The sequence below is a fragment of the Triturus cristatus genome, chromosome 6 (genome assembly GCF_964204655.1).
Source record: "Triturus cristatus chromosome 6, aTriCri1.1, whole genome shotgun sequence".
Classification (NCBI taxonomy): Eukaryota; Metazoa; Chordata; class Amphibia; order Caudata; family Salamandridae; genus Triturus; species Triturus cristatus.
The window spans coordinates 1,621,194,859-1,621,219,844 of record NC_140589.1 but is presented as its reverse complement, the minus strand read 5'-3'; the positions used below and the strand labels follow the sequence as shown (position 1 = coordinate 1,621,219,844).

The following is a 24,986-nucleotide window of genomic DNA, read 5'->3' as shown; positions in this document are numbered from 1 at the left end:
GGAAGACTGTCACCCAGGCCCTCGTCACCAGCAGACTCGATTACGGAAACACCCTCTACGCCGGAACAACAGCCAAGCTTCAGAAAAGACTTCAGCGCATCCAGAACGCCTCCGCCCGACTCATCCTGAACGTTCCCCGACGCAGCCACATCTCGAGCCACCTGAGAGACCTGCACTGGCTCCCTGTCAACAAGAGGATCACCTTCAGACTCCTCACCCACGCACACAAGTCCCTCCACAACCTAGGCCCAAGGTACCTCAACAACCGCCTGACCTTCTACACCCCCCCCCCCCCCGCCAGCTACGATCCGCGAACCTCGCCCTCGCCGTCGTCCCTCGCATCCAGAGAGCCACCGCCGGAGGAAGATCCTTCTCCTACCAGGCGGCTAAGACATGGAACTCCCTGCACGTACGCCTGCGGCTCACCCAGGACCACCTCGCCTTCAGGAAACAGCTCAAGACCTGGCTGTTCGAGCAGTAGCAGACCCCTCCCCCAAGCGCCTTGAGACCCTTCCGGGTGAGTAGTGCGCAATATAAATTCCATGATTGATTGATTGATTGATTGAGTTTATAGTAACACATTATGGATCAGGAAAGGGTATTGTCTGCTATTAAAGTAATAATAGTGTCCATGTGTTAATGCTGTTCAAACTTGCATTTATGGTTCATTAATGCAAAGCCTTTACTATTAGGGTGAGTGCTCTAAGTAAATGTAAGCTCGGACTGTACTACCGACAGTGGTTTCAGTATAAAAATGTTCACACCTGTTTGCAAAGTTTAACAATATGAGGCTACGTATAATGCTCTCACAATGCTCTCTCATTAGATGCAAATATTTGCAGACGCTTGAAAGCAAGATTGACAATTATTTGCTTTCAAAATAAAATGTTCACAAACAAATGCAACTAGGAAAAATATGGTTTGCTAAAATTTTAGTTACCATTTCTTTGAAACATAATTTAGTAAAATGTGTGGATACATGCTAGTATTTCCAATAAATCTTCATAATGGAAAATCATTGTAACCAGTTTCAACCAGATAATGAGAAACATGAAAATAAACAAGCATTGGCAAAGCCAACAGGTCTGACATTGGTGGTTAGCCTTTTGGTTTTATCAATGCGCATCTTGTTTTGACATAGTTTTTGTAAAACATTATTGTTGTGGGAGCTGCCAGGTCCTCACTATTATAACAAACATTGGAAAAAACTTTTTCGTTTCAAAAAGCACGCATTGTGACAGTAGTTCCTGGCAGTAAACAAATCTTTGAATGACGATATGCCCCCTGTGAAAGAGCAGAATACTGTCACAATGAAGCCAGCCAATAGACAGAGTAAGAAAAAAAAATTATTACTACAAAGGATCTTTGTTAACATGCCCAATTCTTAAAGAAAGTCACAAAGGTGCATCCATCGTTTATGCCCTTGCATTAGTGCAGATTTACGGCTTCCAGTGTCACACAAGAATTTACACAAGTAGGCCAGGAAATCATGCTCCTAGAAAATATTTGTGAACTCCATTTTAGTATGAGCAAATATGCCTGTGTAGATTTGCTCATGTGAAAATCTGTTGAGCTTTTACAAATTTACTTTCCCTCCAACCACTTTTTTCCATCCCCAGAAGAAGCTTTACTGCCCTTGTTAAGAAGTAAATTTCCAGCCTTTCTCAGTATGGGAAAAGATTAGAGAAGAGCTGTGAAAACCCCTAAAACATTCAAGTTAGTAGGTTTGCACAGACTCAAAAGGGCATTCCAACCCTGGAACAATTGCTTACAGCTACCTCCAGTCTCAGTATGCAGATCTGCGGAAAGGTGGCCAAATAAGAGAATTGCTAGTATTCAAGCCTTGAGCCTTGGCATAAACGGAGAGGCTATTATCAGAGCTCTTGTATAATGAGATTGCTGACATAATTTGACAACGCACTTCATAGCACCAAAGGAACAAGCTGATTTTGTTACAGGACAAGTAGATTAAAGAAGCAACTTGTCCCATGGACAAATGGATCTTTTATTGAATTCCACACCCTTGCATGTGGTTTTGGAAGCACAGTGTCTTGCAGGAAATTAATGTGAAATGAAATGGACAAACATGAACATGGGATGGAGTGAAGGAACAAGAATTTCATGCCTGGAAATATAGTGCGTAAATAGGAAAACTGGGTGAATGGGATCATGGAGCGATCGATAAGGTCTGCAGAGGTATGGGGGTAAATTCAAACAGTCACGGGGATAAAACCCAGGGTTTTGACACACACATCCCATATCTTCCTGATGAGCTGAAATGTTTTGAAAGTGACTCCTTGCCATGGAGTATGTTTTCAATGGCATTTCAAGTGGGTCACATAAATGTAATCACTGGGGGCCACATCTGGCACTCTACATTAATGTATTAATCTCAGAGGACAAAAACACATGGGCAGCTCAAAGAGCTAATGGGCAGCCCATGTGCCCAGGGTTTATGCCAACAGATATGTCTGTTCACACTGCTGCCGACTATGGAAGATCAGCATACTGATGGCCCATGTTCTGTGGGTAGGCTACGGTCTGATACCAAGTCACGCCCGATGGTCTGGAGCTGGCGAAGGGGCCTTGTAGTCTCACCCTTTTTTGTGCATCTATGTTTGTTTACTGTTACAATTGGCCATTGCGACATAGGAGAGGGATCAATGCTTGACCCTGGGGAGGCAATAACATTGTTTTAGTCTATTTGTTTTTTCCTCTTTGAGAGAGGTCGGTGAGAAACTCCGGCTCATAAAATGCACTGATGCAGCTCCCCAGTTCAAATTGGTTTTAAGTATAATGCCCCTCCCCCTTACTTTTTTTTGGGGGGGGCGGGGGGGAGGAGTATGTAGGAATGCACTGAGACTGTAGCTTTAGCATGCAGCAGAATGAAAGGAGACAAGTTCAAATCCTGGCAAAAAAGCACTATTCAACACAACGACAACAAGCGTTGCACAAAAATACATGGACAAAGAATTTTTAGCACAACACAACAACAAGTGTTACACTAAAGCGCGACACAGAATATGTTTTAATCTTTGGAGCAGCAGCGCTTATGACGAGATAAGAACAGGATTTACAGCCTTGTTTACAGAAACTGAATAACGAAGCTTGTATCGTGAAAAAACAAGTGCTCATGTAAAATGCTCCAAATCAAAGAAAAAAGTAGTTCAGAAAATATTTGCTAAAAATGGAAGTTGGGGATGGATAGTAGTAATTAGTCCATGCTCTTGGGGATGGCTAAATACCAGTAGTATTTTAGCCACCACGTACTCACCAAACCCATCTATTCCTTCACTTGCATTAATCTATATGGCATCTCCAGATCAAAAGATCTCCGATAAAGAAGCCTCCAGGCCCGTCAGGCATTGCAGCGCCAGCCAGACGAGGAGCGCCCATTGATGAAACATGACACCCTAATAGGTGTGTGAGGGCACCAAGATCGGACTTTCAGATCTCCCAGCGATACGTATCTTAGTCATCTGGCACAACTATTTCTAGCCACTTGACAGAGGAGGAACTACCCTTATTCTGATAATGAATAAACACCAGTGAGGCATACATGCCATGGACAAATGGGGAGAAAGAACAGAATAGCGATGATGGAGCGAGCAAATGGGAAGCCTAGGGACAGGCTAAAGCCCACAAAGTATATACAACATGTCTCTTTCAAGACAGATCATGTGCTGTCTGGAGCAGAGACCTAAAATTGTTTCTTTATTGTGAGATTCAAAGAAAATGGCTGTTTACTTAAAGTATTCACAACTTTAGGGACTGAGAAAGTCGAATTAATGCTGTGGCCATATGCTACACCAGCCAGTGCAAAACGTGATAACTACTCTCCATTGGCCAGATCTCAATAAACTCTTGTATGCATAACATAGTAAACTGATCAGCAAAAGCTCATCATTGTTGCAACAAGAGTTAGTATTAAAATAAGTACGCGGTTATTAGGAAGCCCCAGTTGCATTTAGTACAAGTAGAATAGCACAATTATTACAAACAACATACTATGTCCATTTACTAAACAAGACAGTTGTCGGCTGAAGAAGTTCAAACATCAGGAGCGAAAGACTTCTAAGGCTAGGTTCAAAGTAACAAGTTCACTCACAAGCTTGACCAGTAATATGAATCTGTAGAAGAACATCCATCTACAATCCTAGGCTAAGAAACTATTCAACAGACTATCTCACCACAATTGGTTAACCTTTTGCTATGGAGTGAAAGTTGAGACATGTTCAGTACAATGTAATTTTTAAGGAATGCTATTTGTGGAGATGTTGCCTAGAGGCTCGAGCTATCACATTTGGAACCTGAAGACTGAAGTTTGAATTCCGGCCTCAGCACTAGACTAGACACTGTGTTGATTATGGGCAAGTCACTGAATCTCCCCGTGCCTCATTGTGTGTAAAATATTTTGGTTAAATCCCCTTGATATACCTTATCTAGATCGTCTCCTGACCTCCACATTTACACTTCAAAGCTAAATATACATGACGGACAGATAGAAAGATACAAATGCATACATATTGGTCACAAGGACAAAGAAAAACAAGGTGCAAGAATTTCCACTTTTTAACCAAAGATCAGGCCCTCTTTAAAGTACTAATTACCAGTTGTTAGAAATGAGGTTCCTCGTTGCTACAGGTATCCACCCAAGCCAGGACGGGACCACGACTCTAGTCAGGGTAAGCTAGATACACACTAAAAGATAACCTGTGCTCACCCTCCGGTAGCTTGGCACAGAGCAGTCAGTCTTATCGAAAGAGGGAATGTGTCAAGTATTTGTGCACCACACAAATACACACAAATGAACAGTAACACAATGAATACACCACAAAAAGACTACACACAGGATTAGAAAAATAAAGAAAATGTATCTGAGTAAAATGAGACCAAAACTACAAACATCCAATCAGTAGAAGTCGGATATCATTTTTTATAAAGATTAATTGCAAAAACAGTGCTTAGAAGTCACTAGCGGTCAAAGGATTACTTGAGGTCGCGGGGGACTGGTGCCAATCCAATGTTCAGGTCGACCACAAAAGAGGGCAGGCCAGCTACAAGACCCACGCTGGGCCCGCTGAGAAAGTACTCTGGATTGAGCAGAGCATCGGTGCCGAGGGCTCGATGCTATCTTTTTCACGCATTCAGGGTGCTGCATCGTCGTCGAGCTTTGCAGAGGTGAAGGTAATGCTCCATCGTCGAGCCGTGCAGGCTGTTGAACCACTGTTGTTGTACAGCCTTTGCGTCAACGTCGAAGGGCGATGCACTGGTTCTGATCGGCACAGTGGTGACGATGCGTCGGCTTTGACAAAAACAGCTGCAGAACCCACTTCTGAGGCCCAGAACTTGGAGGGGACACTTGAGGCAAGGGTGGGACTAACCGAAGGCAGAGTCCCGCACCACCAGCAGAATTACAGGAAGTCTTTTGTATCATTATGATTTCAGAAAACAGGAGGCAAGCCAGCAAGCCCTTGGAGATCACTTGGAGGGAAGGCAGAATCCAGCTCTCCTTCTGACAGAGGTTTAGTTCAGGATGCACGAGAGTCTAATTTCAGGGGGCCAGAGACCCAGTACTTATACCCAAAAGTGCCTTTGATGAAGGGGGTGACTTCAAAGCAACTCTCTGAAGTGCACAAGGATCCCTTTCAACCCAGTTCTGTCTGCCAGGGTACCTGTGGGGGGTAAATCGGTGCTTTGTGTGTGAACAGGACACTAGCTATTGAAGTTTGTCAGCCCCTCCCATTCCTCCCTGCTCAGGAAGTTCCATCAGGATGTAGATGAGTGCTCAGAATGCAGGTGAGCCCCACCTTCCTGTGTGTGTGGCTGTCTAGAGGGAATGCACAAAGTGTAGCTGTCACCCAACCCAGACAAAATGTTCACTTTCTAAAAGCGGCATTTCTAAAACAGTAATGTTAAATGACTGACTGAAACATTTATAAAGCGCACTTATGCCGTGGCGTCTTGGCGCAAACAGGACTTCACTAAGAAGGAGGATGTATCATTACCATTCTAAACATATGAAACATAAAATGCTACCCCTCTCTGATCAGGATTTACAGCTTAAAAGTGTATTAGGGAATTCCCAAGGCTAGCCTATTAGAGGGGTAGGCCTCACAGTAGTGAAAAACAAATAGGCTGTTTATCACAACCAGGACATGCAAAACATACAAGTGCATGTCCTACCTTTTACTTGCATGGCCCCTGAGCTTAGGGTTACTCACTGCCTACCTTAGGGGTGACATATATAATAAAAGTGGAGTTTAAGGCTTGGCAAGTAGATTTAAATGCCAAGTTGAAGTGGCAATAAACTGCACACACAGGCACTGCAGTGGCAGGCCTGAGACAGGTATGAAAGGCTACTTCTGTGGGTGGCACAATCAGTGCTGCAGACCACTAGTAACATTTGAAGTTCAGGCCCTGGGTATGTGGTATACCACTTTACAAGGGACTTACTAGTACAATCAATATGCCAATCAGGTATACGCCAATGTCATCATGTTTAGGGGAGAAGCAAATGCACTTTACTACTGGTTAGCAGTGGTAAAGAGCTCAGAGTCCTAAGGCCAACAAAAAGTATCAGCAAAGCGCTGAGACAAAAGGTCCAGGGGAAGACCACCCTAAGGATGACAGGTCTAGCACCAGTGAAAGATGACATATGCAATAAATCGTTTGCAAAAAATTTGGGAGAATCTAAAAACATATGTTAGGTGCTTTGTGAAGAGCATAGCAAAAAACAGAATACTTTCTTGACATGTATTTGTGAAATTGTCTTGTTAGCATAGAATCCAAGATCACCCTGAGAGATGCAAATCTATGGCTATTATTCGTGCACACCTTGTTTACATAGACTTAATGCATAGTTGGGTGCCTCTGAAACTCATTTAAAATCTCCAGTACAAGCAGAACAACGCTGCAAGCCAGACATCTGGGAACAAAACATGTGATAATATGTAGTCACACAGAAAAAGTCAATTTGATCAATAAGAAAAGGGAAGGTGTCAGAAGAGAGCTTCTTTAAGTACGAGAAACCTCACTCCCCCGAGGATTACATGTGTCATCATTAGGCCCCCTCCTCACAACTGGACTGCAAGGTCCTTGGTGTGGGCTACAGTTCCCCAATGGGGAGGAGCTGAGGTGTAGTAAAAATGAGTAATATTAGGAGGTTCAGTGAGGGGTAGAGTGCAACGAACATTCTGAATAAATCTATCTCCAGAGGACCAAATCAGCGTTAATCAATGGTCTTCTGGGACAGGGTTAAAAAAAAAAAAAAAGAGGGCTCTGGGATTTAATCAAATACGCCTCTATAGATGGTTAACATGTTTCTGCCCGTTGTTGACCCCAAAGGGGTTCAGGGGAATTCATCAGGAACTGGAAAATGTGTCACTCTGCTCAAAAGATGATAATAAATCAAGATATCTTAGCCACAAAAATGCAGTCTGGTCCGATTCTCGCCGGGACGTCCCGCAGATCCCGCTCGGACTATAGCAGCTTTTCGGTACAGATGCACCCACTGGCTTGAGAGTGGACGATGTAGAGAGATGGTTGACCCAGAATACATATGGGCCATCGCCGTATTGTCCAGGCTGACCTTTTTCTGGCCCTCTAACATCGCTCATTTTTAAAACACCCATTGGGGAGTTGTAGCCCACACAAAGGACCTTGCAATCTAGTTGAGAGGAGGGAACCTAATGATGATGATTCATGTCATCATCTGGTGAGTGAGGTTTCTCATCCTTAATGAAGCTCTCTTCTGTCAGCTATATAACATACTACATATAGGACTATATAGGTGTGTGCTGTGCTTTCTCTGCTTATTGACCAGATATACCTTTTTGTGAGTTTGATGATAGACAGGAAGTATAGTACATATCTGGTTGGGCCCCTCCTGCTAGATCCCTTTTGTGAATGTGATAATATGTAGTCTGCCATAAGGGCTCTGGACGGATTTGTAGTAAAAAAAAGAGAAGAAAAAAAAGCTTATAAAGCATTGAATTTAAGATTGTACATGATTGACACAGAGGGTATGAAGCATAAGCATGATATATTTGAGAAATAATGAAGAGACACGTTGACTGTAAATGATTTAGATCAGCATAAGTGTTCTATTTGTACACCCAAAGCCATATTCACAAGCCGGTTTTCTGTGAGCAGGTGTGGCCAACTCCTGTAGTACTCCTGAATTTCCAGGGGAAAATCAAATCTGTTCCTGGAAAGCATTTCTGTGAGTCAAGCCCTCAGTGTTTTAGGTTCTAGTGGTACGGAGGTAGTAGGAGACTGGCAAGCCAGGCTTTACTCTTATGTTTTGCTCTTATGTTACACCATAGCATCCACACCTCATAAACTAATGTATCCACTTACATAAAAAAGGCCTCAAAACCAATGCTTTATGTGGGATGAAAAAAGGTGGGGGTCTTCGGGAAAAGGAGGGGGTACAAAGAGGAACAATTGGATACATTAAAAAGAGACATGGTCTATTTAAGGGCATTGTTTAAACTGTGAAATTACATTTTGTGCTTCACACTGTGGATCACCTCACCAGAATGTGGGTTTCCCTGTGGATTTTCTGTTATTATATATGGGCATATCACACAACAAAGAAAATATGGCAAAAGCAAGCCAGACCTATTGGCTTTGACAATGCTTCATAGCAGTATCAGATGAAATAAGTGACAATGTTTTTGACAACTTTCTACCTCCTTCACACATTCTCAAAGAAAATGTCATTACAACTGATATGTATGTGACCATTATTCTGTGTGTTCTACGGAGAGGCACAGGACTGGATGAGCATGAAGTCCGAACACCTTTATGACCAACTGACAGACAATGTGAGAAGCTCGCACTGTCTTCAGCATCTGCTCCAAGTCATGAACACTCACCCACAAACTAAGCTCATCCAGTTCACAATATACACTATTCAAAGAGATCTAGGTAAAACTTAGATACAGTTGTGCTTCAACCAGCCAGATTATAGCAAATTTCTGCTCTGAAGTACCTAAAATGTTCTATAAAACAGTAATAAAATAGATGTTACACAAAGCAGCCAACAACCCAAAAACGACCAAAACTTGATAAAAATCTGCACAGCTTTATTGTTGTCAAATTGAAGCGTTCACATCCATGTTGAAAGAATCCAGTTATGTTAAATGTTGCTGTCAGAGTTCTCCTTTAAATACAGTAGGGCATGATTTTACTGGGTCGATGAAAGAATCGTAGAAAATATGCTGACTGGTATCAACCTAATGTGATGGAGCTACATCATAATGAAAATAGAGCACGAGTTCTAATGCCTCAACTTGTCCCATTTAGGAAGCAAGTATGTTGTCCTGTAGTTTCGTTACATTGCTGCGTGTTTAATGTGGAGTTTACCAAACAAATGACTTGCTACAGTACCAGAAAGCAAAAAAAGAAAACAGACTTTTAAATCCGTTTACACCTGGCAATGAAGCAACTTGAAATCTCCGCATTCCGAGTGCCACGGCCATAAAATAATTATAATCTGAAACCAGTGGAACTTCTGCTTTGTATCACCTACAATACAACATTTAGACAGGTGCAGGTGTGTAACAACGCCCGTGCACAGGTTCATGCGACCGTCACTGTTTAATCTCCGGGGAGTCCGAATGCCCTTAGGTGTCAGGGGAGGCGAGCACAGCTCAGCACCAACCTCTAAATCTAGCAAGAGTCTCTCTGGCAGCGAAAGCAGATGTGCCTCTATTAACTGCAGCCTCGGGAGAGCTGGCAGCACCGTACCCACAGCATTGCAAAGCTCCAGCCTCCTCATGCATAGACTACCTTACCCAGCTCACAGCACAGAGTAGTCAAACCCATTGCACTTCACGGGGGGCTGGCCATGCTCACGAAAATCCCACCGTATAGGCAAGGCGGGATTGGAACTACAGCTGAGCAGCTGCCACAATGAGCCACTGAACTGAGGGCACATGGGGATTCAGCAGACCTAGGCTCTCCAACCCCTGCCTCTTGGGCAAACCCGCCATACCATCATCAGCCCACGACTCTGCAAGAACCCCAAGACTGATACTTAAGGGAGAACTCCCCAGAAAGGAAAGCGCTGTACCTCTGGGGTGCTGCTCTCCTCCATTTTACTGCCACTGAAGCCAGGACCGGGTCCAATGTGGCGAATAAGCACAATCGCCTACAAGAACAAACCCGAAACACGCAACGCCTACATAAAGAAAGAGAAATGCCGCTATTATTTGGCTCAATGGCTGCACTGAAGTCACTACCTGCCAGAAATACCCAGCACCACGAAAATCAGACGGTCTCACCACACTAATTTTTATCCAAGTAAATTATATGTTCAAAAAGTCGTCATAATTGTACTCGAAGCGCTAAAGTATTTTGATAAAAAAAATACTAGTAAATGTAGGTTGTAAACCAGATTTCAAACCTAGACATTTTAAAATATGAGCCGTTATTCCTTATGTTTTAACAAGAACGTATCTTGAACATTTTTTTGACTCCATAATATTGACTTTAAAATAGTGCTGTGTTCAAGTTTTCATTGTGCCCTTTAGGCTCTTCTTCACAGTTATAGGTTTGTAGAGTGCTGACGTGGGAAAGCTCAACAGCCTTTCGGTGCTGACGAGAGGTGTGACGTAAGACTAGTAACACGGTGCGCATTCTCCAGGTTAAGTGTAGTCTATGAGACCTAATATACATAGCTCTGAAGTACTACCGTATTTATTTATGTATCTATTTATGCGTTTTTTATATAGTGCGAACTTTATCCGAAGGTGTCAGAGCGCTTTACAATAGAACCAGCTAACATTACTTAAGGACTTAAGAGTAGATGAGTAACATAACCTATACAAACAGATAAACTCTAAAATCACACAAGAATGGTAGTAAGTACATAAGCCTACTACAGATACTAGTGGTTAGAATTACATATATACAAGTTGCAATTTCACTCAAGATTACATTTTAAGAAGAGTTGAAGCGATTAGGCTTGGACAATTATATATTACGTATTTACAGAGCATGACCTTCTCACCATTGTTGGGGTTCTTGCGGTGCTCGTTCAGCCAGGTCTTCGGGGTGCTGTTGCACTCGCAGGCGATGATCTCAGACCTTGAGGGATCCATACTTGCTAACATTTTATACGAGTAAAGTGGTAGATTTAAAAAAAAGAATCGGGAGAATATATGTCTACCAATGACATCTATTGGAGCAGAGGGAATTTCAGGTGGGAGATAGCCAAAATAAAGCCACTTTTGGCATAAAAAAACAGGAGTCTCCTGCCTGAATCGGGTCTATTGGTCATCTATGGAGGGATCCCTGAGCTGGTGGTGACTGTAGGGGTAGAAGTCCGGGTTGTGGTGGGCGGAGGCGGCATGCTCGATCCCGGGGCTGTTCTTGAGCTCGTGCTGGGCTCCAGCTGTGGGAAGGGGGTAGCTCGGCGCTGTAGGGCATGAAGGCGCCATAGCTGGTGTAGGGGGGTACGTGAATGGCAGAAAAGAAGTACCGTGGGAGAGAGACTCGGGTAGTGGGGACCGGAAAGACTGCGGTGCGCCGCTTGATGGCGTTGATGGGTCAGATGTCCTCCATGCCTCTTGTCCGCTCTATGCTCCCATTGCCTGCCAGATCGCCCTCAGCTGCTGGCCCTTATGCCTGTTGGGGTCGTTCCCCCATCTGTCTGATCGGGAAGGGAGGTCGTCCATACTCCCTGCCCCGTGGTGCACCTCCCAGGGGGCCCCAGCCCCCACAATTCCTCGGCCGCTGCTATGCGGGCAGGCAGGAGTGCAGCGCAGGCCGGTGGGGTCTCCACCCTGAGCGCGCCAACCTCTGCGTCAAGCCGCAGCGCTTCCTCCGTCCCTCCACCTTAAGCTGCCGAAGGCAACTTTCTGTTATCACTTTGCCGGGCAGTGCATTGCTGGCCTGGAAAACTTTGAGAGGCTGGAGGCGCCAGAAGACACTTTTAGTGAACATAGCGGTTACATTTTTTTTGCAGTTCAGTGTTATATAGCGCAAACTCGACCCAAAGGTATCAGAGTGGTTTACATGAGCACCAGTTGCACTACAGACGAAAACATTAATTTCGAGGCACGGGGAGATTAAGTGATTTTCCCAGAATCGCAAGATGTTTAAGCCTCCGCCAGACTCGAACCTGGTACCCCAGCTTCAAGGTCAGCACTCTAGCCTTTAAGCCGCATTATCTCCCCTGTTTGCAGTGGGATTGTGTGTAACATTTCAATGCCTTATGTGTGAAACTTTGATGACAATTTGTTCGTGAGCGGAACCAGGACGTTGTGATTACGAAAACATAATCTTTTCAGAAACACTAAAAGTGCCTGGTGTAAAACCAGGGGCATCTCCTCCGCTATGATGGCGGAGCGTCGCCAGCTCCCACACCCCCGCCCCCGCCAGCAGCAGCAACTGCAAAGCTTGAAAATAAAACAATAGGTGTTGTAGCACATCCTGGAAGCATTCGGCGATCAGGGTGGGAACCAAATGATGAAGCATGTCACCAACTAGGTTGATGAGTAAGGGTTCTTTAAAAACACTCTGTGGGTGCCAAGGCACCCTAGGTTTAAGGATTATGAGAAACTTGTCTCTGGCTCGACAATAAAATAGTTAGCAAACTTGTTTTTTTTTGGTTGTACTAGCTATTGGTTGGGAAGGTGAACGAGTTCTCACTTACCCTTCTCTCTCTCACTTATGTTTATACATATTCAAATTTTAGTAATTATTTTTACAGAGTCAAATAATCTAAAAGTTGATATTTCAAAACAAGTGTGTTCCATTAAGGAAAATCTCTAATCTAAATTAAAGACGGTTTGGGCGAGAATGGCATTTAAATTGAGCCATATAAGGTAAGGTGTTAGCTTAAGAAAACTAGATGAAGGTTTCCGATTGGAGAATATGAATGCATAGGTCCGAAACCTTAGCATTGGATTAGCAGAGACTAGAATGGTCTTCTCAGCACGAAGCCAGCAAGCATCTCTAAGATCTGCTCCTAACTAGTCTACGGAAAACACACTATTATAATTCAACAAAAAACCAATTGCAACATTGCAACTCATTCCTACCCTCAGGAACCTCTTCAAAAGGTTGGGAGCAGGTAAACTCCCCAGTTTCATGTCTTTACAATGATTCATCCATGGCTATGTCCATGAGTGTTACACTGAACACAATCTGGTTCAAACAGCTCTTCCATAACAAATTCCTATTCACCAGCTAACAGAAGGCTCTGGAAAAATACAGCATCTGCAGTAGGAAGAAAAGGAAAACCTCTTGTGCAAAGCAACTGAGTAATACTTGAACAGTCTTTTTAATCCTTAAAAGTGACATTCAAAATGGCATTAGTATTTAAGCTAACTTTATTCTTTACAACATGCTAACTCAAGTATTTGCTTATAATAGGTAAGTGTGATTAGCTACTACAAATTATGCATACAATGTGCATTTTATTTAACACTGTAAATTGCATTTATAATAAATGTGCTTAATTTTTAAAAAATGAGGAATTTCACTCTATCACTCTTTTTTCTTCTCAGCCCTCTCCCATCACGGTTTGCCACTCTTTCCTCTCTTCTTCCATCTCTCACCCTTTCTTTCTTCTTACAATATTCCTCCTCTTTTTCCCTCTCTCTTCCCCTTGTACCAATTTCCTCCTTTATTCCTCTGTTGGCCCTCCACTTTCACTACTCCATGTGAATCATGTTCATATTTAGTCCTCCTCCCATTTGTAAAGTGCAAAGTTTTTTTATATAATGTTTTGTTGCTAAATGGCCCATATCAGCAAACAGTGATGGGTCCCTACCAAAGATCTCTAGCTTTTCAACACACATCATGTTTTATTCTGGGACTCATATCATAATATCACTTTTTCTTTTTGAGTATAAATGCTATATGTATAAAGTAACTCCCACTAAAAGGCCATGTTGGGGTGTCAAACACGATGCAGCCACTTGACAGCTATGATAATAGAGGTAGACAACTTGGTATTTTGAGAGAGGTTATCTGAACACCTAACCTTAGTGTAGGGACATGGTTTTCTTCTGCAGCTATCTTGGGTCACCTTCTAAAAAGCTGACAATGATAGATCAGCTGTGATGATGTACTGCCTATATGGAGGAGATCATTTGGCCATGAGTTGGGACTGGCTATTCTAGAGAAATAGGCTTTGAGACATTGGGTGGGAGTTGCAGGGGGCATGCTGTGTGGGAAAAAGGCATTGTAATCTTTTCACAAAAACACAGATACGGGAACAGAGAAGGAAATGGCACCGTACGTCCCTTCACAAAAATAAACACAACATAAAGGTACGGTGACATTTATCAGAAAATGACAAGCAGTATGAATAGGTACTCCAAGATTATTTGCTCTTACACGTAAATACACAGCACAGAAGTTAGATTCCTAACTACAATAAGTCATCCTTCTGACTAATAGTGTCATGCTTCATCATAGGAATCCTTTCCCACCCTGCTAGGACAGTGCCACCAGGGTAGACTCAACCTCCACAAAAAGACTGACTAAATAAGAGGGAGTTCTTGCATAAATCTTGCTGAACAAGAGCAAAGGGATGGGGATCCAGATAAATACTTAAAAATACCTTAGTGTGCCCTGGGGAATAGCTTTATTCATGGGACACTATGTATGGTTAAAAAATCAAACTTGCGTGGGTATATGGAGTATAATGACTCACACCCAGGCAGGTAGTGATTGTCCAGCAAGATTTATGCAAGAGCTCCCTCCTATAATCATAATTTGTGCATCAATTTGTAAATTGTTTTAACATATGTTGTCTATCTTTTTTTTTTTTTAAAGAAAAAAACACAAGCTAATATATGTATATTGGTTGATATTGATTCTATAGAAATGTGTCTATGAGATGTGCCTACGAGATGTTTTTTAAGAGGTCTATATTGTGTGTATTAGAACCTGATTGGTTCAGATCCTCAATTTGTTTTTAATGTTTTAAATCATTCCTATGTTTTTTATGGAAAATAAAAATTGTCGAAATAATGAAATTGTATATTCAAGTGTGTTTTTGCTTATGATTATCTATACCACATATTGTTGCAACCTTGAAGTGGCTTGAACTGCTTATGCTTTGCCTTTTAGCTTAGAAATGCCATTCTCTTACTACTACTATCTAATTGTAGTTTTTGCCAGTTTGCAAAACATACTTTCTCTCTGAATCCAGTGAAAAGGGTCTCCTTTTTGTTTCTTTGTTATATACCCTGTCCCTTTTCTCTATATCAGGGTAACTCCTTCGTGAGATTATCCTTTTCAGGTCACGCAATCCGCTCTGGGTACTGTCCTAAAGGTAGTTTTCCATGGAAGAACGGTGTTCTTCTCCTTCGGTACATTTGTTCTTGGTTCTCAAGCCTTTTCCTGTGTGAAACGCAACGTCCTTCCTTTATGGATTCAACCCATACAATGTAAATTTTACTCTCCTTGCCTGATTAGTAAAACAAATACATTAGTCTTCTTTCACCTGCAACTCAAAACGTGAGAATGAAAAATTCCACAGCACACATGAAATTGAACTGTTAGTTCTAAAGTGAGAGCTTCCAGGGAAAATGCATTTCAGGCCTACAAAATTCAGCCAACATAGGAAAATGACATGTGAGCTTCACGAGATTGCATAGAAAAATATGGCACGTTCGTTTAATAATTCTAACTACATGTAAACGACAAAGTTAATAAAATAAACACATTTAATTAAATTAATGATTGTCAGTTGCACAACAAGAATGTCTTCAGGTTAATATGTTCTGCTAGTTACATTCACCTTCTATATTAGTTCTTCATGTTATTGTTCAATGGCCTAGGCACATCACGTTTCGTGGTATTACATTTCAAGATTCTAACACTTTATGTTAATACGACAAAAGATTATATGCGGGTGTGCTTATAATGCACCCCTACAAATAAGATGCAATTTCCGCTACATCAGTTCACCCCTCTTATGACGTTGAGTCATCACAAAACACTCTTTAAATCCCTGTTGAGTAGACTGATCTAAACAGATGTTGGAGATAGTCTCCTCTGACTGAACTCCAACTGCTTCAGATTCTCGTAATGACTGTCCTTCAGTCTTTCCACCCTTCTCTCTCGTTCCCTAATCTAGTTCTCCATTTGCCTGGCTTTGTCCCATTTGTATGCTCTTTTCATACCTAACGAGATGATAACACAGATCACGACAATTACGATTGGCTTCAAGATATATTCAAGAATTCCCTTACCTAGGTTAGCAAACCAACTTCCAACTACTCCAAATCCCTTTCCAATCTTGTCCAAGACTCCCTCGGTTGCCAAGTCATGTATCTCAGTGACGTTGCTGATATATATCCTCTCAGATCTTTACTCTTATCAGAAATGTAAGTACAACACTGTTAGACCTTCAGCATCTGACAAACTTCACGCACTTTTGCCAATAGCACATCTAAAGCAAGATGGTTTTGCATCACTATCGCCCTTATCTGAACCATTTCTTCATCTATTATTAACAATGACTGAGCTGTGTTGACCAACAACTTATCCACAATGGTAGACAACATTGTAATCTTGACTACTTCCAAACTAGGTATCATCGCTCCAAATATGGCTCCCACAACTTCACCAGCACCCAGCCCACGTTTTTCTCTGTGGTTTGATTTTCCTTCCAAACTCTCCATATCTTCCACATGATATATCTTTGGAAACACAACTGCCACATAACAGGTACCATACCAATTATTTGGAAGCCGTACATATGCATTCTTCTCACACTCAAAATGTACTCCTGGGACCACTTGCACTGCGTCTTGGAGAAACTTCTTTGTAGAAGCATCGATCAGAAAGATGTGATCATAGACACTCTGTTCCATAAATATAGTGTCATAACAGGTCTGCACCTGTCGAATGCAAAGCTTGCCTTGTTGTTCCCAAACTAGAGCTATAGGACCATAGCTTCCCTTAGCCTTGTGAGCTAACTCCTCCTTGGTACATTTAAAGTTTACTTCCCTATTGTTAAGTTTAACAGTTAAACTTCTATGTCTATCCTCTACTTGATATACAAATTTCTTTTCTATGTCTGTTAGTGTGCATGTTAAATTATGTCTATGCACATAAGCAGTATCTATTGTTACTGTGGGTACAAAATGATTTTCCCTTCTCTCATCTTGCTTGTAATAATCATATTTGTTCTGGTGTTTATAGGCTGGTATCTCTGAGAGTACCAAATCATAATTTAAGAAATAGTACTCTTAATGACCCTTTCCTTAAAACATGCTAAGGAGCAAACTACATGTAATACCATATGTCCGAGGCAGGTGGTGATACCTAATCCCTTCCTCAGCTGAAGCAGGCAATTGCATAAACATATAGCAATCTCTCACATCCATAGTGTTCACGTATTCGTACAACAGCTTAGCATAAGCATTCGGAATGTAATCACTTTTAGACAAGTCTACATGCAGAAAGCGAGTAGTTTGCTCTATTAAACCTTTATCAGATCCTAATGTACCCTCCTTTGAGGCAGCAGTGGTAGGTGTGGATGTCTCATGTACGCCACTACCTGTTTCTTAACTTTGTGTGCACTTAAAATGGACTCAGTAATGACTACCGCTAATACTATGATTACCCCTACAGTTAGTGTACCTATAATACATTTGTGCCTATGATTCGAATTTCCAGACTCCATCTTTAAAGTGGTTTGGATTGCAGCTGTAAGCGGATCAACACACAGAGTCTCTTTTCTCCACCTCTTATTTTTATGCAACAAGAACCTTTGAGCAGCTTTCTTTTGGACCTTGGAGAATTCTGTAACAGTCCTTGGCACAGTATTTACACAGCTTGGAAGACCTCCCTTACCCTCTTCTTCTAAATGGAAAAGTCCCTACCTTTATTCTTCTTCGATTCGGGCCTAGGTTACCTTCTTTCAAGCAATTTATTTACAGTTCAAAAGTTCAATATACATCCCTTATGAGATCAGAGCCAATCTCCTCTATGACTCGTTATAACAGTTCCGCTTTAAATGCTGCAATTTCTTGAAAAGATGGTGGCACTCAGAGTTTTGAGAATTCGATGTCTTCCAGAATCAGAGTTCATAAACCACTCAACCTTGGTGGATAAGGCAAAGTCAATGACAGAACTGCATTAGCCTCTGTTCCAGGAACTTTCAGCAGAATCTCGACAATCAGGATCAAGAACTCGGACCTCTCTCTCCCCAGCATTGGTAACCAGATAAGTCTCCATGAGAGAGGAATATCTCCGACACGGCACTCTTGCTCTCCTCGATCTCCTACAGTTCCTGTGGCTTGCTTGGACTCACTCAGATCAGACTCAGATGACTCACTTATTGGTGCAAGTTCTCTTTCAGATGCAAGTCTTAAATTCTGTCTCCTCTGCCTCACAGGCCATGTTTCATCTGCAGCATCTTCCTTCCCTGACTGCACACAACCGATTTCCACACCAGTCTCTTGGTGGGTATCCAGTTTCATCAGGAACCTCCACTGCTGTCCAGTGACCCTTCGATCACTGCTGGAACCACTTCTTGGAGAGGAGCTGTTTCATCGAAGAGACCTGTGACTCGTCGGGTATGTGAAGCGTGTATCCATTTCAGCACTCCTCCACACTTCACAGCAGTATTTGTCACCAGCATCACCTACATGGTCCACGCCACCAAGAGTCGAGACATTTCTTTTGACATGCTTTTGTATGATGACCCAGTCCCCTGGGCTCAGGTCGTGGCATAGGTCTTTCGATGTTGGTGCAGCTGTCGCTTCAACCTCATGAGACACAGAATGAACCACATCAACCAATCCTTTACAGTAGTCAAGGATCAAGTCATCCGTGATGTTTATCAAAGCTGTAGCTGGCACTGCAGGCAAGCGCATCACCCTCCCCCTCAAATAACTCAGTTCTCTTGCCAGGAATGCTGCTCAAGCTTATCAGAACCAAGGGCAACACATCAGGCCATTTTCAAAGATGTTGAAACACATGCTTTTGCCAGCCTCGCCTTTAAAGTCCCATTAATTTGCTCCAAAATGCCTGATGCTTCTGGCCTGTAACCGCAATGCAGTCTTTGATTCACACTCAAGGCGTGACACAACAGCTTCACGATCTCGCTGTGGAAGTGAGTTCCTCTATCCGACTCCAATGTAGTTGGAAATCCGAAACAAGGTATAAGCTTCTCCAGCAAAAACTTTGCTGCTGTGAAGCTGTCACAATTCTAGTTGGATAAGTCTCCACCCATGAGATAAGATGCATGCTACAACCAAAATGTACCTCACTCCATTACACATAGGCATCCCAGCAAAATCCATTGGAATCCAATTGAAGGGACCCCCTGCTCTGCCAATGTGGTTTAAAGCAATGACTGTCTTTTTCCCAGCTTTCATCTGTTCGCACATCACACACCGGTGGCACACTGCTTCTGTAATCACACGAAACCTTGGTTTGAACCAAGACTGTCTGAACAATCTCACCAATGCATCCCTTCCTATGTGAGCTTCTCCATGAATCTGCCTTGCCATAGGTTCAACAAATAATCTAGTAACACTGCCTTACCATCCATTGAAACCCATATGTCACTTTCTCCTTTCTCGCAACCTGTTCTTATCCAACCCGCTTGCTCCTGATCAGTTGCTTCCATTTGCAAACGCCTCACCTCATCCCATGTGTCTGTAAAAGCTAACATAATGCTGAGTTCAGTCTTCTCTGCACTCTCACCAACATATTCCCCATTGAAAATGCATGAGTGTGTAGCACAAAAGCGAGCAACTTCATCCGCGTAGCGGTTTTCCGTCATGACAGTCATCTCCCTTCCCATGGGCAGCGCACGTAATGACTGCCACTTCCTTCAGTAATTGCAATGCTTCCAACAGTTGTCCCACATATTTCCCGTTTCTAATGGGAGAGCCTGATGACGTTAGAAACCCTCTCTGCGACCATAGCTGTCAGAAATCATGAACTAAACCGAAACCGTACTGGCTATCGGTTTTAATGGTGACTCGGATCTGCTCAGCGACCAGAAATGCATGTGCTATGGCAATGATTTCTGCTACTTGTGCGGAGTGTACTTCCTGTAAACAAGCAGCTTCCACCACTGCAGACATGGTACAGACAGCAAACACTGCTCTCAAATTACCTTCATTGTCTCTTAAACACGAACGATCAAAAAAAGTACTTGATCCATAACAGACAATGGTTCATCGATAATATCAGGTCTTGGTTTGGTGCACAGCTCAGTGACATCCAGACAGTCATGGTCTTTACAATCTTCCCCATCATCATTTGGAACAGGTACCAAGGCAGCAGGATTTAACACAGAACAGCACTTCAGAGTGACATTCTCTGCGGCAAGTAACACCTGTTCATACCTTGTCAACCTGTTATTTGTCAAATGCTGTGTCTTGGTTCTCGTCAGCAGGAGCTCAACTGAGTGCGGTACATATACAGTAAGTGGATGACCCATCACAATGCTCTCACATTGTTCAGTACTGACACCTGTTGCAGCAACGGACTTGAGACATCGGGCAACGCTGAAACTACAGGATCTAATGTAGCTGAGAAATAAGCCACTGGTTTATGGGCACCTCCAAATGTCTGGGGGGAGTACAGAAAGAGCACAACCTTCCCTTTCCTGGCAGAACAGCAACAACACTTTGTTGTGATCAGGCATTCCTAAAGCTGAAGCATGACACAGGCACTCTCTCAGTTCCAGGAAAGCAAGTAAGCAGTCGTTATCCCAAGGGACTGGATTAGCCTTGTGGGTCAGCTTCTGCAATGGCTGTGCCATCAAGGAGAAATTTGGGATCCATTGTTGGCAGTAGCCAACCATTCCCAAAAAACATTCTTACCTCTTTCCGGGTAGTAGGCAAATTTATTTTCATGATCGCCTCCACTCGTTCTGGTGACACCTTCCTCTTGCCTCTCTCAATTTGATGTCCCAAGTACTGCACTTCAGTTAGACAGTAATGAAGTTTACTCGGAGACCCATTATGCCCATTGTCAGCCAGATGGTTCAGTAAGGAGATGGTATCATCCATACAGGCCTACCGTGTTTCAGATGCAATGAGGAGGTTGTCTATGTACTGAACTCACACTGAGTTTCGGGCAGATTCAAGCTCTCAAGGTTCTTCTTAAGAACCTAATTGAAGATGGATGGGCACTCAGTATATCCTTGAGGGATACGACACCATGTTAAGACATAATTCCCCAGACGGAAAGCAAATAGAAATTTGTTTTCCTTGTGCAATGTAATGGAGAAAAATGCCTAGCAGAGGTCAATCACCATTATCCAGTCAGCTTCACATTGAATCTGAAAAAGGATCACAGACGGATTTGGTACCACAGGGCAACATGGAATCACAATGTTATTCACTTTTCTAAGATCCTGAACTATGCTTTACTCTCAGCCCAGTATATGCAATCCCATGATAGGTGAATTACATGGGTTTCCTATGATCTTCTTTAGTATGCCTTGTGCAATCATAGACTCAATAACAGGCGTAATTCCTGCCACCGTTTCCGGGGTTAGGTTGTACTGAGGTGTTCTTGGAAAATCTGCATTAGGCTTGATCTGTGTACAGACTGGCTGGACTCCTCTAATCAGTCTGATTTCCTCCACTTTAAAATCCCATACCACGGGAGAGACGGTGTCTCTGTAATCCAGCGGCATGTCTTCCACTGGCAGTGATGGAAACATTGCTGTTTAATGGTTCTGATTTGCTAGTTTGAAGGCAGTGTCCTCATCATTAGTCTGCAACTTAATTCACGTAGGTGTGCAATAGATGGTACAATTCAATTTGCACAAGAGATCACGCCCTAACAAACAGACTGGTCTCGAATCACATACCACAAACTGATGGTGATCCTTGAAAGTTCTGATTTTCACCAGCAACTCTTCCATCAGAGGGTTAGTCATTCTTTTGTTAGCGACTCCTACAACTTGAATTAATTTTCCAGAGAGGGGTAGGTTCAGGACTATTGCAGATCTCACAGTAGAACGGGTAGCACCAGAATCAATCAAGAATATAATGGGATGACCATCTATATCGGCTTCTACATATGGTCCACTCTGGTCCAACTCCAAGACTGCACCAAGTGTACAGTCTTCCTCCCCCCAGGCACTGTCATAAGGACGGGTCCTGATCAAATCCATCCAGCTCTTCCATTAGGGGCATCTGGTGGTATGCTCAATTTGTTATGTTATGTTAACTCTTTTTAAATAGCCCACAGCTTCCTCAGCAAGGAGGGGTCCCGGCGCTGGTAGCAGTGTCAGTAAAGAAACTAAGGACTAAGCCACAGGAAAAAGGTAGGTTTTGGTAGCCTTTCGAAATGTCAGCAGGCTATCCAGACAGCAAATCTGAAAAGGCAGGGAGTTCCACAATTTCCCTGTGAGATTCTCGGAAGTTGGGGCACCTGCACTAGCTGGTTTTAATTTCCCCCTGCATTAAGAGACCTCGCCATAGTCACTGTCGGCAACTGGTTTACCACATCTTTCACGTGAATGAGGTCTCCTTCCTGGACTTGATTCGCATGATTTAGACGACACTCGTACTTCAAATGCCAAATCCTGTGGCAAAAATGACAAGTAGTGTTTATTTTCAGAGTCGCAATGTCTATCCCTGTATTGGAGTCTATGGGGATACCTCTACCTCTTCCCTGCCCCACTGGACCTGATGTAACGTGAACACCCCCGGGACATTCCCGTGATTGCAAACTACCGTTCCCCCCTGTTGACTGTACCTGTTCTCCCCTCTGTGCATTTCACATATGAACCAGCATCAATTTCTCCTTTATCCTTCTATGCTTGAAATCCACCTGTCAAACTCTTACCTTGGTGCCTAAATTCCACAGGAGCAGATGACTAACTCCCAAGTCCCAGCTGTAGTTGCCAGTTCACACTAACACCCACAGGGGGGGAAGGGAAATGGAAAAAGAAAGAGAGACCACCTCCAGTATCAGGAATCTGCCGACCTCCCAATTTCTTTTGGTATCGCCAATTGGAGCATGGTGTGTGTCTGTTTTTACTCGGGGAAGTGCTGAGACAGAACCTGCAGGGGAACGAGACAAATGTGAACTTCAAACTATTTCTATAATCTCACAACAGTTCACATTCTCAGATTCACTCGGTTCAGTCCCTCATCTAACCTGAGGTCCTAGTAGGCTAGCCCCACTCTATTGGATGGTCTTGACTATCTAGTACTCCCGGGTTAATTCTGGAACATCGGAGTGCCGGACATTACGGGCAGCGTACTCGCTGTGTAAGTACTCACACTCGGATTGCTACGAGAATTCCTTATCTATTACTTGAACACTGTTGCGCTCAACCCAAGAAGGGAGAACCTTCTTTTCCGATTTCCACAGGAGCGAAGATGCTGCTCCCCCCACTTTCAGAAGACAATCCTCAGAGGAAGACAGAAAACACTCTCTCATAAGATCTTGTTAGCCAAAAGTGAGGGGAATAACCAATGAGTGACCACCACTCTTCCCCTAAGTTTTGGGTGTGCGTGCCAGGTAAAGAGGGAAGTTGATCAAGGACGACCTGGAAAGGAATACAAGGAGAATTTAAGATACTATGCACATTATCGCATTAATACAAGTCCACTCTTCTCATATGGCCCACTTACTCATGGTGATTTCTTAGTATACCCCAAAACAGGAGTGTCTCTGGAATCCACGGAGAGCTGAGGTAAGACTGAGTATCTCTCTCTAGGATGGCGTAGGTCTTAGAAGAGGTTAATCCACAAGAAGACACTTACACACTCACACACACACAGGGGTAACGATAAAAATAGAGATGGTATGTTCAAGAACCGTTGCTAGAATATCTGGGATAAGTGAAGGGAAGGGAGTATCATGAGAGTCCTAGGCGGGGAGGAATTCAGGGTTCTCTCTTACAGCTACCCTTTTTCTTACAGGCACAGACAATCTTGCTGACCGGCTTTATACCGTCAGCCGAAGAGCGGAGCAGCCGAGATCTGTCTGATAAAATGCTGCGTTGACCGGCGCCTGTCCAGAGTCTACAGGAGCGGAGCAACCACAAGCATAAACCCTGCTCACAACTGTCCGGGCGGGAGCGGAGCAGCCGAGGTTCCCTCGCTTCCCAGTGGACACGCTGCGCTGACCGGCTCAAAACTAAACTGCGAGCAGAGCAGCCGACATACGTGCTTACCTGGGAAGCTGGTGCACCTCTCTGGCCGGCACCGGTCGGAACTAATCGGACGCAAGGGCGGACGCTCCCAATGGGGTAAGACGCTGAGTGTTTGGCCACAGCAAGTAGGTGTAGCGTGACCAACTCGGGAGAAAGAGCGAGGGGGTATTTCTCTCTGAAATCTCGTAACGGGGAACTCAGCTAGTCCAAAGGCAACACAGGAACAGAGAAGGTTGAGGGAATTCAGGCGGCGAAGCAATACACAGCGAGGAGCTGGAAAGTTGGGGGCATGGTCACCATTCACACGACGGATCAGTAAGCCAAGCACTGATTCGTGGAAACTCCTTCGAGTTAAAGGAGTTAGGGAGCGTCTCTAAAGTATGTACCTTCCTATGTAGGGATTCTATCAAAAGGCCATACTCTAGTTTACCGAACCAATGAGAGAGTGGTACATGTTTTAATGTTGGGATTCCTCGTGACTTCAGGGGGAGTTAACAGGGAACCCTAACAGTTCTCCCACCCAAAGATGCTCTCCTGGGGCGTGGTTTAGCAGGATGTAGAGCATGAAATCTACGGATCAGAACAGGGGCATGTATGTTTTCCACTGGTTCCCACGACCTATCCTCTGGCGGATACCCAACCCAGTCCACAAGATACTGAAGTTTGCCCTTGAGTCTACAAGAATCTATAATCTTGTGCACTTCGAACTCGTCTTCCCCGTGTACTGTTATGGGGGTTTTTCAGGGTTCAGAGGAGGGAGATATTTCTTTAACAAAGCACAGTGGAAAACAGGATAGATCTGTAGGTCATCCGATAACTGTAGTTTTAATGTGACTGGATTGATTATTTTAGTAATGACATAGGG

At 43.4% G+C, this 24,986-nt stretch overlaps 1 protein-coding gene across 1 annotated transcript in view; it reads right to left on the bottom strand.

Moving 5' to 3' along the window:
* Positions 1 to 10,215, bottom strand: part of SRBD1 (S1 RNA binding domain 1) — a 721,551-nt gene extending 711,336 nt beyond the window's left edge. The window contains exon 1 of the mRNA XM_085612769.1: positions 10,082 to 10,215. Within this exon, the coding sequence (XP_085468895.1) occupies positions 10,082 to 10,105 (24 nt within the window). The 5' untranslated portion in view covers positions 10,106 to 10,215. The remainder of the gene's footprint in view (positions 1 to 10,081) is intronic.
* Positions 10,216 to 24,986: the final 14,771 nt, after the last annotated feature.